The 16,511-nt window shown below is 40.4% G+C and overlaps 1 protein-coding gene across 4 annotated transcripts in view; it reads left to right on the forward strand.

Annotated features, from left to right (window-relative positions):
• Positions 1–14,046, forward strand: part of SSBP2 (single stranded DNA binding protein 2) — a 137,607-nt gene extending 123,561 nt beyond the window's left edge. For all 4 annotated transcript variants that reach the window (XM_066181951.1, XM_066181952.1, XM_066181953.1 and 1 more), the window contains one exon: positions 1,726–14,046. In XM_066181951.1, coding sequence (XP_066038048.1) covers positions 1,726–1,755 — 30 coding nt within the window. In that variant the 3' untranslated portion in view covers positions 1,756–14,046. The remainder of the gene's footprint in view (positions 1–1,725) is intronic.
• Positions 14,047–16,511: the final 2,465 nt, after the last annotated feature.

The following is a 16,511-nucleotide window of genomic DNA, read 5'->3' on the forward strand; positions in this document are numbered from 1 at the left end:
GAGGGGTTTTAGGAGGTTTTCTTTTTTAGCTAGTGAAAAGGAAGAGTTTCTGCCAGTTAGCTGTTGGTGGGCACACATTCAGGTTGTGTGGAGTGTTGAAGAAAACTGTCATACACAACCTAAGAAGAGCAATGTTTAATATCTGCCAAAATGGCAGTAAGCACAGAACCTCCATGAAATGTGGTCCCTGTTCCTGGCAGCCCTTGGCTCCCGGTCTGGCACGCTCTGCTGTGCTGAGGGCAGGCGAGGTCACTGAAGCAGGGCCGTGGGAGCAAGAGGACATCTGTGGTACTCTGGAGAAAATCAGTGTTCTCAGACACTTCCTGGGTTCTAATTGTTGTTGTGCTGCCTGGAAGAGCCAGGGACTTAGATTTCTCAAGGTTTTGTTGAGATGTGTGCCTGCAAGGCAGGAGTGACACATGTCAGTGGTGTCCCTGTCTGCTCCCAGGGACTGCTGCCTCTGTAGCATGGGTTGTTCTGCCATCGTTGGGAGCTGCTTTGCCTTCTGATCCATATTTTGCAACTTGGCTGCTCAGAATAGGTGTTATTATGGAGTCCTTCCTCAGGGAGATTTGCTGTTCAGTTCACCAGGAATTTTGGTTAGGGGTAGGTAGCAGCGCAGGGCTTAATAACAAGTTGAAAATCCTAAACACCTTGAGACCATCCTTTAATTCCTTTCTCAAAGATTCCCCAGATACCTTGGCTCAGATACAGGAAATTACTTGAGCGGGTCTTTGCTTTAAGCTTTGGAACTGGTAGTCAGACCTGTGTAATTTACATGACAGGGAAGACCCATCTAAAATACTTTTTCTATATGCTTGGACACTGAGAAATGGCCAGCTTGGAACTCAACACTTGGCAGGATATTTAGGGCACATGTGGTTTTGCACAGGCAAATTTATCTTTCCTTTTTCTTCTGTCAATTTTCAAAATGCTGATCTTCTTGCATTTGAACATTTTCCTCTACTTAGAGGATGTTAGAGCAAATTAAGTGTTTTTGCAGTCCACAGTTTTCAATTTAAAACCAAATTAGGTGTACAGATGTGCATTGCTCCTAGGCACTGTGATGTCCCATTGATTATTTTAATCTGCTAACTGCTAACCTGAGGGTAGCTGTAGCTTGGGTAAAGGCTGCAGTTCCGTTTGTGTCACTACAATAGTGTGATGTGTTGATTGGATTTTGGTTCACATAAAGAAGAATGACCATTGGTCCCCGATTTAGCTTGCCTCCTAAAATTGTGAAGTATCACAAAATAATACAGACCAAAACACTAATTTAATCACAATCATACATACCTTTGTTCCTTTCTCCCTGTAAAGTAATCAAAAACTCCCCAAAATCCTGTGTGGTTCAGCTACCCTTGAATGGAGGCAGTCCATTTCTGACTAGGCATCTGCCCAGGTAAATTCCCCTTTAGCCAGCACTGGGCAGGAAGGGGTGTGGAAAGCCTCAGTGAGGTATTGGTTCATCACAGCACCCAGGTAACACCAGAACAACCCTAACGGGGGGTTGCATTTGTCAGCAGCATTCTTATTTTTCATGAGAGAAGCACAACAGAAGTTCTGGGGACACAAACTGAACTACAGCCCTAATAGAGGCTGCAGCATAAATTTAGGAGGGAGCTCAAGGAGCTCTGAACCCATTGCTGCAGTCCAGGTGTGGATGTAGCTACCTGGGGGTGGGGGGCATAAATGTTTGTTAAAATGTGGATTCCTCTTTTCCAGTATTCCCCTAGCATGACAATGAGTGTGTGACCCATTCACAAGTGTCGCCATGAAGACCACAGTGAGTTGGCCCTCTCCAGAGAGCTACTGCAGAAGAAAATTATTCGTCCCAGTGTACAGTTTAACTAAAGGATCTCAGACACAATCAGACCCACCTGTTTGTTTTTGGTTTTTTTTTTCTACCATCTCCCCTGTTTTGTCAAGAAAGTGGGTCCCAAACATGCTTGAGACAACTGTAAGGAGTGACATGAGAGAAGTGCCCGAGGTGGAGCTGCAAGCACCTGTCTGTGTGTGTACATGTGTGGGTCGGCATGGGGTGTGTGTGTGTGACACACCAAACACACACACACACACAGACCCCAGGACACTGTAAAATAGGATCACATGACATCTTATGTAGAAATCAGAAGTAGGGACTTTTATTCCATTTCTTTTTTTTTTCCTTCACGTTTACATTTTAATTATTAAAATTTGCTTTCCTTCTCCCCTCCTGAACTGTTTTTATGTTGCATATATCACTGCTTTATAAGTTATTTTTTAAGTTGAACTCAAAGGATGAATGCTTTTGATTTTGTTAGTGTCTGCCATTATGGATAGGAATAAAATTGCTTATACGAGCTTTCATTACCTTGTGTTTGATACCAGCTGCCCTGTGAATCACAAATTGTACTATCTCAAGAAATAGAAGAAAGCTCATCTTAATTTTATGGAGAAATGTAATAACTTCCACCTAGTTTGGGGATTTTTTTTTGATACTTTGCCTTTAAGAGAAAAAAAAAAGCACTGAAGGTTATTTTTCTTCTTTAATTGAAGCCTAATATCTGCAATATCTATTTTAAATGGAAGCCTGAATTTGATACAAGCTTCTCAGTTTATATAGAGTACTATAAGGTTACTGTAAGTGAGCTCCAATTGCTATAGAATCTAGCAATAAAGTGTCAGGGCTTCTCTTGCCCATGGAATTGAGTTTTCTATTTAGCATGGTCTTCTGTAGGGGTGGTAGTTAGTGGAAATACAGTAGAGCCCTTATCACCAAAACATTTTCTAACAACTTACAATTATGTTTCCCATTTTCAGTGATTCTCAAACAAATATGAGCAATCCATGTTCCTAATTATAAACAGTATTTCCCAAGCCCATTTAGAAAATCAGGTCACCCTGCTGCTTGCGTGTGTGTTTTCTGCCATGTCTGCTAGAATTAATTCCCACAAAACTTTCCAGTCAGCAGCCTTTTTTTTTTCTTTCTTTCTTTTTCTTTTTTTGAGCAAAAATGCCACAGTAAAGTTTTTATGACTACTAGCCTTGTTGTGAGGGTGTTACCTTTTGCCATGAACAGAAGAGGAACAAAGGTCTGGGCCCTTTTATAAGGAGGACATACAGTTAGGCATGAAAGTTGGGGACAGAATGCAGAAAAAGGCCTAAAGGAATTGCTTCTGGAAGCATTCCCATTTATCTTCAGGTAGAGCTCTGAAACAAAGATTATGGTACATTTACTTAGTTCCTGATGATTTTCAGCTCCCCCAAGAAAACAAAGGGTTTCAGTTTGTAGTGTCAGGAAGGCTGATGATCAGCAATGCAGGCACAAAGTGGCTCAGCAGAAATTCATGCCACAAACAGCAAATTCCTCTCCTTGGACTTAAATCCAGAAGAGCCACTTGCAGGGGAGGAGAAGTTCTGGGATGTGGTATGTCTATATGCAAGGGGATTTTCTTTCATGAACTTGTGATAAAGGAACTTACGAGCTGGGCTTGTGATGGTAGCTGAATGTAACAGGATGTGTAAGGAATACTACAATCTTCTAACTCTTTTTATTTCCATATATTATATGTGTATAATATATGGAAATAAAAAGATTAAACACTTTACTCTCCTGTTAGGGCTATTCAAAAATTAGTTGCAGAGGATTAAAATTCTGTTGAAGTATCAAAGATTTTGTTAGCGTTACTTTTTTGTATTAGCTACTTGATTAGATGTAAACATGACCCAGATAGTCATTATATGGTTTTGTAGACTGTATTCTTATTGATTATGAAAGTCACATTCATTTGCTTCTCTTTGGGAAACACTTTGTTGCTGTCTCCAAAGATGCTGGAAGACCCTGCTATTGGCTTGAGTCACAAAAACAAAATCAGGTGTAATTTCCTCAGACCCTTTGCTGTTGTCACTAACACCACTAGTGCATCCCCATTACACCCAGAGTCCAGGTGTTCTTGCAGCCTGTGTTTGCCACCTGTATTATCTGTTGTAGCCTTCCAGGGAACTGAGGACTCTTTCTGGCCCAGTTTCAGTCAGATGATGTCCCTGGTGATGGACTAAGGTAGATGGGAACAGTGCATCAAGTGCCAAAGCCCATTCCCAGGTCAGTGAGTTGTTAGGCACCTTGGAGGGGTGGAAGTCTGATCATTAAACCTGTGCGTGGAACTGATGACACAGATTGGACATCATTATTAAAACACATTATCCTCACTTTTATCCAAGAGCATAACGTCCTTTCAGCACATAATTTAGTCACTGTGTCCTGCATTTGTCATGCCCACATAGCCCCACGGTCAGCAGCTGATGTTACAAATGCTTTGTCCAAGGCTTTACCCAGCCTCAGCCAGACTCCTGGAGAGGACAGGTTCTGCAACTGAACCATTAGAAAACAATCTTATGTGCTAATTACTTAACTTCAAAATTATATCTTTGTATTATTTTTTTCTTAATATGCACAGGACTTTTTGCTTACAAATCCTTGTAGGATTTTCGTGGTATCTGGAGTATCAATATGGAAGAAAGACTATTCCCAAGCACTCAGTTTTTGCTCCCACTTACATTTTTTTATGCTCCAGATACCAGGAGCAATGTAACTGCTGTTTGGTTCTGTCCTTATGCAACAGCACTGTTAATAATGTCAGAACTTGTCCAGCTCTGGTAGGAATTTTATTTTAAGTAGTGCAGGGTTGATCTTCTCACACTGGGTTTTTAGATAGATCTTGCCCTTTAGTACAGAAATAAATAGAAGGTGATTCTGTAAATGAGTCTTTCAGGAAAAGTTGAAGTAAGCCTTTTTAAAAACAGAAGTGATTAAATCTTAGAGTAGCAGAAATGGAGAGTAAGAGATCTCTTATGCTGTGAGAACTCTTGCAAATATTCCAGCTTTGTAGAAATCAGCTGAAACTGGATTCACGTGTGAACTTGACAGTGAAACCAGGGTCTTACCTGCTGCTTAAACCTATGGAAAGGAGCGTTCAGATCCAGATGTATCTTCCATGTCACCCAGATTTTATTGCCATGTCTAAGTCTTGTGTAGGCAAGAACAGGGTTTGAGGCTAGGAAGAAGCTGTCTGAATCACAAGTAAAGCATGTGACCTAGCGTGCATTAACAAAATATCTGGATATTTGCATGTAGGGATTAAATTATTTTCTTAACTACCCAAGAATGAGGAAAAACTGCAGTTGCACTCCCACCCATCAGAAATTCTGGTTTTTATTTGGAAGCCCTCTGGTTGCGGAGTCCTGGCCACCCAACCTGTCACGTGTTCAGAGACAGTAACAACATTCAGGCTTTAGCTTTCAGCCTGTTCTACATAATGCAGGATTAAATGTTCTTTGTCACAGGACATCCAGCTGTTCCTTTCCCTTCCAACAGGAATACTCAATGAGAAATATATAGGCTAATAATTTATTTTAAATAATTCCACTTGGGAAGAAGTGAATAGAAGTTTGCTTCTTTAAGGATGCATCAAAGGACAGCTTCTTGAACTGCCTAAAACCAATTGAATTTTCCTCTGTTCTGTGGCTAGCAAATGCAATACTGCATGTTCAAATGATTTGGAATTAGATTTAATGAGGGACCAGATGTTGCAGTATTTAGTGTTGATCACTTTATTCAAAATTACTTTTGAGCTCATACATGTTGCGCAGGTTTCTATTTCTGTATCAGTTATTTATTAAGTGTTTTCCCCTGTTCCTAGTCAGCTCTGATCCATTGTTATTGTTGTTGTGGCTAAGCATGGACTGGGTTCTTCAGTATTTGACCCTACACATCTGCATTTCAAAAATGTAAAATATACCTTCATGATGTAAAAAGTACAGGTAAATTTATTTTTCTTTATTCACTATAAGTGGTGATATAACTGTGGGTGGTGTCACAGACACACTTGGGTTAGCTCAGGCCTTAAGGATGGGAATCCTGACAAAGCACATCTTTCAAATAAACCTCTATAAACTATTTCAACACCGTTATCTCACATTGAGGGTCCAATTCATGATCTAGTGATTCAAAACAACTGTAAAAATTCAGAAATAAATTAGTTAGGTTTAAATTTCACTGTATGCAGCTCTCTCTACTTTTCAGATATTTTTGGCACAGTTCTATAAACTGCTGCTTGTGTCAGTTCTGCTGAAACTTTGATGAAACCATTCACATAAGGTCGTTTTGTTGGTAGGATTTCACCCTAGTCTGGGTCAAATATATAACTTCCCTGTGGTGTAACATTATTAGGCAGACGTAAAAACTGAGTACATAGAGCAAAATACAAAGGGTCTGTTGAAATTACCAAAATTATGTTTCAACCTGAAAAATGAGAAAAGAGAGTTTAAAATACTGCTTTGAATGCACTCTTGTATGGTGTCTACATGTTGGAAACAAATTACAGTACCAAATCTAGAAAAACATAAATGGATCATCTACTCAGCACATAAAAATTCTGATCCTGCCAACAGCTTCACCTTGATTTGAAATTGAGCCTGCACATAGCTAATTTTAAACAGATCTAAGAACACAGGTAGTATCATTCAGGAAATTAAAAAAGTAGGACTGTAATAATCTAAATGCCTGCTTGAACATGGACAGTCTAGAGCTCAAATTAAGTCTTTCCTAAGCAGCCATTCTTTTACAGATTTTACCAGTGCAGCAGCATATTTATGTATCGGAAGTACTGACATGCAGAGCAGATTTGGCTTTCTTCTGTTTCTTACTTTATTAGAGCTTTGTTCATTATTACATGAACTATTTCTGTGAATTTGTTCTTCCATCTTGTTTTCAGTTGTGCAGCCATAGTTTCCCTCAACACAGCCAACAGCTTTGCAGTTTTAGTCCAAACTTCTGTTTGGTTGCTGTTTGTCATTTAAGCTTAAAATGTGTAAGAAAGCCTCTCATGTAATAGGAAAACTTGCCATAAAAATGTATAAAGGTTTTCTTGGGTACATGTTTTCAAATTTAATAAATGCAGTTTTCGGTTATAATTTGAAATGGTCACTTTCTAGCCACTATTTCAGTTTTGTGCGCAAAAAATGGAGAGAGGAAAAGAAAACCACCTTTTTTTTTCCCTTTATTTTAGTTCAGCATTGTAAATATTTGCTGAAAGACACAGTTTTGGGGAAATCAGATCAAAAAGATATTTGCTGGCTAATTGCTATAAATAATACAGCTAGACTTCATGTTGAAAGCTCCTTCCACATCCCCGGAAGTGTTCTGCTTGACATCTGATTTGTGTGTGACCTTGTACAAAGCCTAATTCACAAATAGTGGTTTAATTTGCCTGGTCAGTGTTTTCAGTGTGTCTCATGGATGATTCCGGGTTCTCTGGTCTCAGAAGAATGACCGACTGGTTGAGCAGGCTTGTTCCCAGGGTCCAGTGGCTCAGGACTGGGCAATTATCCACCAGAAACAAGGTGTTCATTCGCTACCTCGCTGTTCTCTTGAGAACTTGCACAACTCTTCTTGCCGTTAGGTTCTGGGGATCCTTTAAAGATTTTACAATGCTGAGACAAGAGGCTGGATTTTGCTAAGAGAAAATTCTGGCAGTTTTAGCATCAGTTTTCATAGGGAAACAGCACGAAATGTGGAGATTTTGAAAGGTGATGTGTTATCAATAGCCTGGGTGAACTAGGAAATAGACTGTACAGTCTAAGAGTTTGGGCTGTTACAGAGATACTGAAATCATCAGTAATTGCTTTTGATGGGAAAAATTATTGTTGTGGAACAACTGCTTTGATCCCTGAGGAGTCAAATTGTCAGCTGGATGAACTGGATATTTTAGGCTTTATTTCTGTTGTTCTACCCTCTCTCACTTGGACTTCCCCATTAAATATATTGTACCAGATCTTTGCACAAAAATAAGAGCATTTTGCCCAACGAACAAGCAGGAAGTTGCTCACATCTGTGACTAGACCCCTGCTATAGAGAGTTTATTTCATTAGAGAGAAATAGAGTATAACACAAGATAAGGAGTGGCACTGCAGCATCCTTAGAGCTCTCACTACTCAACATCAGGAAAATTAGCATCCCATATACTCACAGATTGCACAAGATGGTTCCTAACAATGACAGAAAATAGCTTGAAAGGAAAGCTGATTCTTGTCATGTAGATTGGAGGAAAATAAAATCCCAAATACAGGATATATTTAATTGAGGGAGAAATTTACTAAAGCTGTCTGTAAGAGAGGCAAGGAGCACATCCAGTGGTTTAGCGGGAAAGCAAAGTGGCATTACTAAATTGTTGTCGATAAACGTAACATCCAAAAGCAGGTATAAGCTATTTTCATTTTCATTTTTCTAGTCTCTTTTATTTTTTCTGATTATGTTGTAGTTTTGATTTGATTTGCATTTACATTAATGGATAAGGAAGACAGCACAAATTCCTAAAGTAGGGCTGGAATTAGAAACACGGAAGAGTGGTGTGAGTAAAGCTGGAGTTTTCTGTTAGTTAAAAATCAAGTGAATTTTTATATTATTATTTTTCCAGGACAAAAAGCATTCATACAATAAACTTCGGCTCTGTCATGGCTGTTTGAGAAGTGTGAATCCAATTGCTGTGTGTGCTTGACACCAGTTTTGAGGGATTTTTTTTTTTCCACAAGCATCCCCTTGGAGTGCATCTATTTTGTGGATGTTTGGCTAAAACCACAAAAACAAACCACTTTTTTTTTTTTTTTTTTATGGATTGCTGTACACACACCTGGTTCTGGTGGGAAGAGGAGGAAGATTTGTTAGCTGGTGGGTTAGCATATTTATGTGATGTAGTTACAGCATTGGTAAACTACTGTCAACTTTGTTCACATTGCACAAGATACTCCTTGTTGTCTACTGCTGGTATTATAACCTTGGTGATCCATGCATATCCTGTAAATTCCTGTAGGTTTTGTGTAAGAAATCCTGCCACCACTGCTTGCTACTGTAAATTCTTGTTTTGAAGCAAGAGGTGGCATTTGACTGTACAGCCATGTGTATTATATACTGCAACAGTCCTTGTTCTGTCCTCTGAACTCTCTGTCCACATAGAGTTGAAGCTCTCTTAAGCACGCTTAGTGGTTTCAGAATTTATTTCAAACAGCAGATCTATAAGCCATTTACAGGAATATTAAATGTAATGTAAGAGAATTCAACCCAGTTCATATCCTTTTCCAAGAGCTTGGGTTTGGATTTGAGCAGGCAGCTGCAGGTTTTGTGGCATGCCAGGTGCCTGTGCCTGCACACCTGAGAGGTGTCACACCTGTGCAGTGTCGCCTGGCAAAGGGGTGCCCCAGGCACAGCACCTGGGCAGGCTGCTGCCTTACACAGATGTGTGAGTGCTGTCTTTTTTATTCCCCAGAAACTGCAGCAGTGCCAAGACAGAAGCCCATCTCTAAGGGCACATATGGGAGGCACAGCGCTGCCTCTGCGTTGTGTCCTCATCCCCACCCACCACAGGCTTTACCTGAGGTGGTGTTTTAAGGAGATTTGAACTCTCTGTCTGGTTACTGAGAGAGAAAAATAACCTGAATTCTGGGACTCTGCATTCTTTTTTACAGTATTTTATGGTATACAACAAAGACCTGAAAATGTCTGTGTGTTCTTTGCTGGTTTCTGACATCAGAATTTCAAGTCCCGTCTAGTCTGAAAGACAATGATGGGAAAGGTGAAGAAGCTTGGAAAGTTGAAGGGGATTCTTACTTGGATTATTTTAAATTCTGTGTTTCTATTAATAGTTTAATTAAATGAGTAGGCTAATCTTTAGAATCAAGGCAGTCTTAATGACTTTGCACCTTCACCCTTTCATGTAAGACTTTGAGAACTTGCAATAAGTGTTCTTTGTGCTTACAGTCCAATTTGTAGATAAATTCCCTGTATTTCTAAGATCAAAAAAATATTTCTACAGTTACTTCAGCCCTTTGCAGAGAACAACAATGGGCAATCCCAGTCCCATAATCCCAAGTATTTGTAGGTGTATTTTAGACAAAGAATGACTTTCAATATCATAAATGAAACTAATGTTCAATGTTCCAGTCTCTGGAAGTAAAGGAAACCTCAGTAATTTTGCAAACCAGCAAGAATGATACTTGTCTATATAAATATTAATGTAGAAAGTGCATGCAAAACTTGATACTGCCTCTGACCTTAATTGTTACTATTGATACTATTGGGGATCTCACAAATGTGTGTTTCAGAACGCTGTATTTCTCCTCAGTGTATGCTTCATCCTCATTACCGACAGCTCCTGCAAAGAGCCAGCCCATGCCGTAGCCAAGGCGTGGGGATGCAGAACTCCCGCAGCACCATGGATACATGGACATGTGTGCATGTTAGGATGAGTAACCACTCCAGCTGCAAACCCCTCCAGACCTTGTGTGTAACTCTCCAGGGCGGCCTCTGGGATGTCTGGGGGTGCTGCAGTCCCTGTGCACCAGAGCTGCCTGGCAGTGCTCCCATCCCAAGCAGCTCTGGTTCTTGCTTTGGGGGATCGTCATGAACTCAAGCCTCACTGTTTAATGTGTGACAAGCTCCTTGCCAGACTGTGAGCTGCAAAGGCACAGATGGTGTGGGTCACTGACCCAAAGCATGTCCGGCTTGGAGCCTCAGACAGGGCTGTGACTGACTGGATTGTCATGGTGATACTGTGCCACCACATCAGACTTGTTTCCGCTCCACACTGTGGCCTGATTCATCCTGCCCTAATTTCAGCTGGCCAAAAATTACCACCCTGAGTCTCGTGTAAATCAGAGGAGGGACACGAGTGGAGATGCCTCTGGAAGATTGCATTACGGCATCATTTGCCCTCACCACTGATAAACATCTGGAATTAGGTGGGATGAATCCAAGTGTGTACAATTGGCTTCTCACACCTCTACACAAAAGTGCATTTATTTGAGCTTGGAATGGGCAAGAATAATGCAGCTTCTTTGAACCGGAATCCGAGTGACTTACAGATGACTTTCTGAATTCAGTCTCAAGCATGAGATTTCTGCCCTGTAGTGCTATTTTCTTTATTTTTACTTTGATTTTAATGAACAGCTGTAGGTTGAACTTGCAACTTGTTGGAACATTTCTAGAGGAATTACCCCTGCCTAGGAATCCTAACCTTTATTTGTTAAGTGGGCTTCCTTGTTACCTGCACTGATTTTCATTGGAAGCAACACAGGGAGAAACCATTGCATAGATCAATCAACACCAGCAATAGCACATGCAGCTTTTAAATTCGGCTGTGAGCTTGTAACTAAGGTGTTAATGTTCATACTTTCCAGGTGTGGCTAAAGATTCCTTTCCTGAGAGCTTTAGGGAATAAATTTAGGAGGTCCTGACTGAGGATTGTGAGAATTCAAGTAGTAAAATGGCAGGTTATGATAGGTTTTTTGGAGGGAAACTTGGCAATAAACTTGTTGGGATTCGGTGTGCTGGTTTGGAGATAAAGGAATATCTCATGTCAGATAGAGCAGATTTGCAGGCAGCATTACTGTGGGTTAGCAGAGCCTGCTTCCAACAGGTTCCTCCTCTAGTTCCCCTTGATACCTTCCTCCATTACTTGCCGGTACGAAATCCTGAACAGCAGTAGTGCCAGTTGTGGCAAACTGAGGAACAGCTCCAGGTTAAAACTCAAATGTTGCAGCTGCACCTTTCACCTTCATCAAGCATCCACGTTCTCAGAGCTGGGCTGGGACAGCAGTCGCCTCCACAGTTGTCCTGTAATTTCATCACACAAAAGTGGTGTCACTTTTTATGAGTTTGGCAGGAGCAGTATTGATCCATTCACTTTATTTCGTAAGATGTGAGTCTTTCACTGTTGGAAATGACAGAGATCTTGTGTAGCCATGAATAGAAAGATTGAGATTTGTTTATTATGATGAGCTGGTACAATTCCTGCTCTTCTGTTCAATATTTCTGAGTGCTGAAGTTAACCAAAATGCTACCTTCATGGATTATCTCAGCATCAACTCTGCATGAAAATGGGTATTAATTTCCAGTTGCTGTTCCTGGTTTCTCTGTGAATTCTGAGCCAAAGGTAAAGCAGTGGGAAAGATTGTTGTGGCAGCCACTCACTGACAGCTTTTCAGATGCATAAAGCCTGTCTGTCATCTGACAGTGTTCCAGTTTTCTCACTGGGTCACCATGTTGTTGTCAGCCAGTGGAGGAAAGGTGGATAAGCTCACCACCCGGGAAGAGTAGAAATGTAGCAAGTAATGAGCTGTGTTCTCCAACAGTCCTTTATTTGTAGAGCTTCACTTTCAATTAACATTTGTACCTTCAGTTATTATTGTACCATTCACTATCTTGAGAGGTGGTATGAGCAGAAATTTATGAATATATGTAATTTACCAGAAATATAGGCTTGTATTGTGCCTTTGTAATTCTCTTCAGCTTCAGTATATATACGCTACAAGCAGACAAACTTCCTCCCTCTTTTGGGGTGTTCTTTACTACAACAGTAGCTGATGGCTTCATTAATATTGGCTCTTTTAGTCTTCTGGGGCTAACATTTCTGTTTTTCTGAGTGAAAATGCCATAGTGCCCTCAGCAGACATAAGCACAATGACATAACACTGCAGTGCATGCTGTCTCTTAGCTTCTCTCTACACGTGTTTGCATGTTGGAAAATCTGAAGAGCTGCTGTATAAATTGCAACATTATTTACCCAATACAGGTGGTTTTCTGCATCCCTTTTTTTGCTCAAAACTCCCATTAACTCAGAAGTTAGTGATGGCTCAAAGGGGGGTTTTGGAAGCACAAAGGATGCAGGGAGCAACTCTTCAGTAGTTTACAGGCTGCTATAAATGTCTTTTCAGCAACGAAATGTAGCATTTTAGCAGTAATTTCCTAGTGAAAACACTGAGCGTGCTTATCACTTAAGATTTTAAGGAAAAAAGTGTCAGACTGTGTAATTGTTTCTCATATAATTTTGACACTTAACCAGTTTTATCTACGTGTTCATGCTATACCAACTAACACAGACCTGAAAGGTGACAGCCATGTTTTTGTTACACAAGAAGTCACAGTTTTCCAGAGGTTCTGTTTTGATTTTTTGTTTCTTTACCACATTTTCACTGCAGAGGTATTTTTCTATATAGTTACCTGAGGCTTCCTTTCACCAACCAAGAGTCTGTAGCCCTCTGCACTGTGAAAGGCAAAGCCCTGTGGAGAGACACAGGCTTCGCACTTGCCCAGCAAATTAGCAGAAATTTCACCCAAGCCATAAAAGCCTCTCATGTTAATCTCTGTTTATGTAATTAAAGCAATTAGGGATAGGAGCTTCAGGAATAATGAGGTCTCTCTATCCTCCATTTACTCTCTCTGTGCTTCATAGGGATTTAAGGGTTCTTTTTTCAAGGCTCAGCTGTGTCTCTTCAAACCAGTGCAGTCTAAGCATCGTGTGAGATGCAGTTTATGGAGATAGCATTGGAGCGTGAAAGATTTACTTCTGGTAGCAAGGAAAAACGTGTGTCCCTGTGGACATGGACACTTGCAAACAAGTCTGATACCAAGAATTAAAACAAATGTGTTCAAGATGGTACCAGTACATCAGACTCTGTTCTACAGTGGGGTTTTTAGCTTTTGTCATTTGTATTTTATTTTGTGAAAAAAGGAGTTGGGGGGATCTCAGATCACATGGGGAATATTAGAAGTATATCACTCAACAATCATTTTATAAAGTCTAACTTCAAAATGCACTATGATTTATTACAAAAGTATATTTTCTTCTGTTTGCCGATGACATGGTGATTCCATTTTGTGATAAGTTAAACTCAGCAGTTAATTTGTTGCACTGCCTGGCTGCATGAATTCATCCAGTGTACATACGTACCTGTGCAGCATTACTTTTGGGGTTTGTATTTGAATTTGCAGTATTGATTATTATTTTTGTATTTTACTTTGCCTCTGTTATTGGAATTGTAGTAAACATAATTTATACATATGATTTTACAACTGTTTTGCAACTGAAAAGTCTCCTTTAAATTGTAAAGTTTTATTGATGGATACTCATTAAAATGGTATAAGAATTATATTAACAATTGTTTTGTGTTTTGATGCTCTCTGTACATAAATATATGTCTATTTATCTGTTTAATGGTGCTTGTGTCTTGCAATTTTGGATACATTTTAGAATAAAGTTTCATTTTACAAGAAGTAGTTGTATTTTCACAAGCTGTGTCCCAAAAAAAACTCGCAACCAAACACCTTTTTTCCATAAATAACTAGGGTTATAAAAGAAGCCTACATAAAACATTTATAACTTCAGGCAGTAATACATTTGTTTCTAGAACATAGAAGTATGCTGTCTACAGAAATGCACAGCTCTATACTGCAGTTGATTTACTGCAGTAGCTAACATCTGTATTTAAAACGTTCCCAAAACAATGCATTTTGGAACACTTTTTACTAGCTCTAATGGCTTTACTTTACAGAAGATTTATTTACATCTAAGGCTGAGCTCATCATTTTTTAACTGGAAAAGATGCACAAAGGTGCTTCCACAAAGGCTGCCTTAGGTCCAGCTATCTCAGTGATGCCACAGGTGCTGCTGTAGCTGTGCTACAGAAAGTAAATTTCAAGTGGGAAACTTTTGAAAAGCACAGATCTCTTCTCTGAACTGGGGCCAGCAGCTTAATTTCTCTTTTTCAGCAGTGAAAGGAGAACAGTACCGACTTGGCAGGTATTAGCTGAGCACCAAAACCTGTAAAGCACTGTTTTAGTCTAATGGAGACTGTGTAAAAAACTACAGGAGTCAACCTCAGTGATTCCTTTGCAGTCCATTTACACTACTTTAGCTTCTATCTTCTGTAGCTGGAGGGCAGAGGAAATGCAGCTTGTGAAAGCAGAGAATCATTTTGGGAAAGCTCATTTTAGAGTTCCCTGGCCTCACTGCTCAGTTGTGTCTCTGCCATGGGCACTGCTTATTTGTATCCCTGTTCCCCAAAGAACACCCCTGAATGACATCCTTCCCTGAAGGCCAAGAGTTACATGCAGATCAGAGGTGTGATTTTGAAACAACAGCTTTCCCCTGCTCCAGCTGCTTCACTTTCCCCTCACTGCAAGCACGTGTTCCCCCCATGCTGGGGGATTTCTTAGGTTTTTCACGTGAGCCGATTTCGATTTTACTTTGCCCCGCTGTGATTCCAGCGGCTTTGTAGCTCCTCATCTCACAGCAAACAAGAGATCCATTACAGGCCAGGCACCTGATCATTGGGATTGTGCTTAACAGAGGTGCAGAAAGCTGCCCGTGGAAGAACAACAAACAGCATTATCTTAAAGAATGCCTGGGCTTGACAAGATAAACCTGAAAACAATTTTACAAATTACTGGCCTAGGCAGGCAAAATGCAAGTTAAGGGTTTGGGGGTTTTTTATAGGAAAATGTTCGGTTCTGTTTACAGACTTTTTCTTCTAGCATCTAGGAGCCATAGTATGAGAAACTGATAATTTGAGTTTTTGTCATCTGGCTTGAGCAGTTAAGGAAGGAGAAAACACTGGGTGCAAACCTTTTACAGACCCTCTTCAGGTAGCAAGCCAACGTGTCTCTCTGCCATGGCAGTCTAGTTTTTCCCTTCACAGAAGCCAGAGGAGAGAGATACCAGTATTTTTTCTCTCTCTCTGAAGCAACAGAACAAAAATAAATGTAGGGAATAGCACAACATGCTGATTTTCAGAGCCAGGATCTTCTGAAATGTAACAAGTGAGATGATACAGCCATGGTGTTGCTTGATAAAAAGAGTATGTGCACAGAAACAGAGATAGTGCTATACCAGTGCAGTAATAGGAACAGACTGTGTGGGAAGAGAACCCCTACTGCCTGAGAAACTCTGTCTTGGTTAAAATTCAAATTTTCCTGGTTGTTATAGGTTAAAGCTGGATCTTTAACAATGTTTAAATGAACAAGTGTTCACGATATAAACTCGTGAATGTATGTTTCTGAGAAACTTTGGAAGCCCTCTCTGGAACAGTAATTACCAAGAGGAAGGGTTGTAAGGAAGGGCTACAGAAAACAGTCTTGCTGCTGCATTGAAACTATGCAGCAAAATAGTCAAATACAAGGCTTGCATTCTTTCCTGACAACCATTTACAGTTTAAACACTCTGCTACATTGCAGTAACACATCCTGCCCCATGACAAGCCCAGGCACTGAGCATCCCCAAACTGGCTGAGCGTTCAGTAGCAATAACACTGTATCCCTGGCAATAGTAAAACTTTGACCCTCCTGACACCTCAGACGCTATTGCTCTGCTCTTCCTCAGCAGTGCTTGTATTTTCACAGTGTGCAAGAGCAGCCGTGTGAGAAGAAGGAGATAAGAGAAGGAGTTCTCTGTGACCTCTCAAGCTGTTGACTCCTGCACAAATGTGGACTGGGGCTGTGGCCACAGAGGTGGGAATCAAAACATCCAAGTGCTAGTGGTTCCACTGCCTCTGGAGATGGGAACATGTCTGTCCTGGATGCATCCGCTGAGCTGTCAAGTTGGTGACATCATGAGAAGGCAAGACTCCAACAGAGAAATAAAATACGAGACAGATTTGAGACATTTCAGTGACAGTGGTCACACCAAACCTAGCAGTGGCTG

This window comes from Chamaea fasciata, unplaced genomic scaffold, assembly GCF_029207755.1.
Source record: "Chamaea fasciata isolate MVZ Bird 193981 ecotype frontalis unplaced genomic scaffold, bChaFas1.0.hap1 SCAF_4, whole genome shotgun sequence".
NCBI lineage: Eukaryota > Metazoa > Chordata > Aves > Passeriformes > Sylviidae > Chamaea > Chamaea fasciata.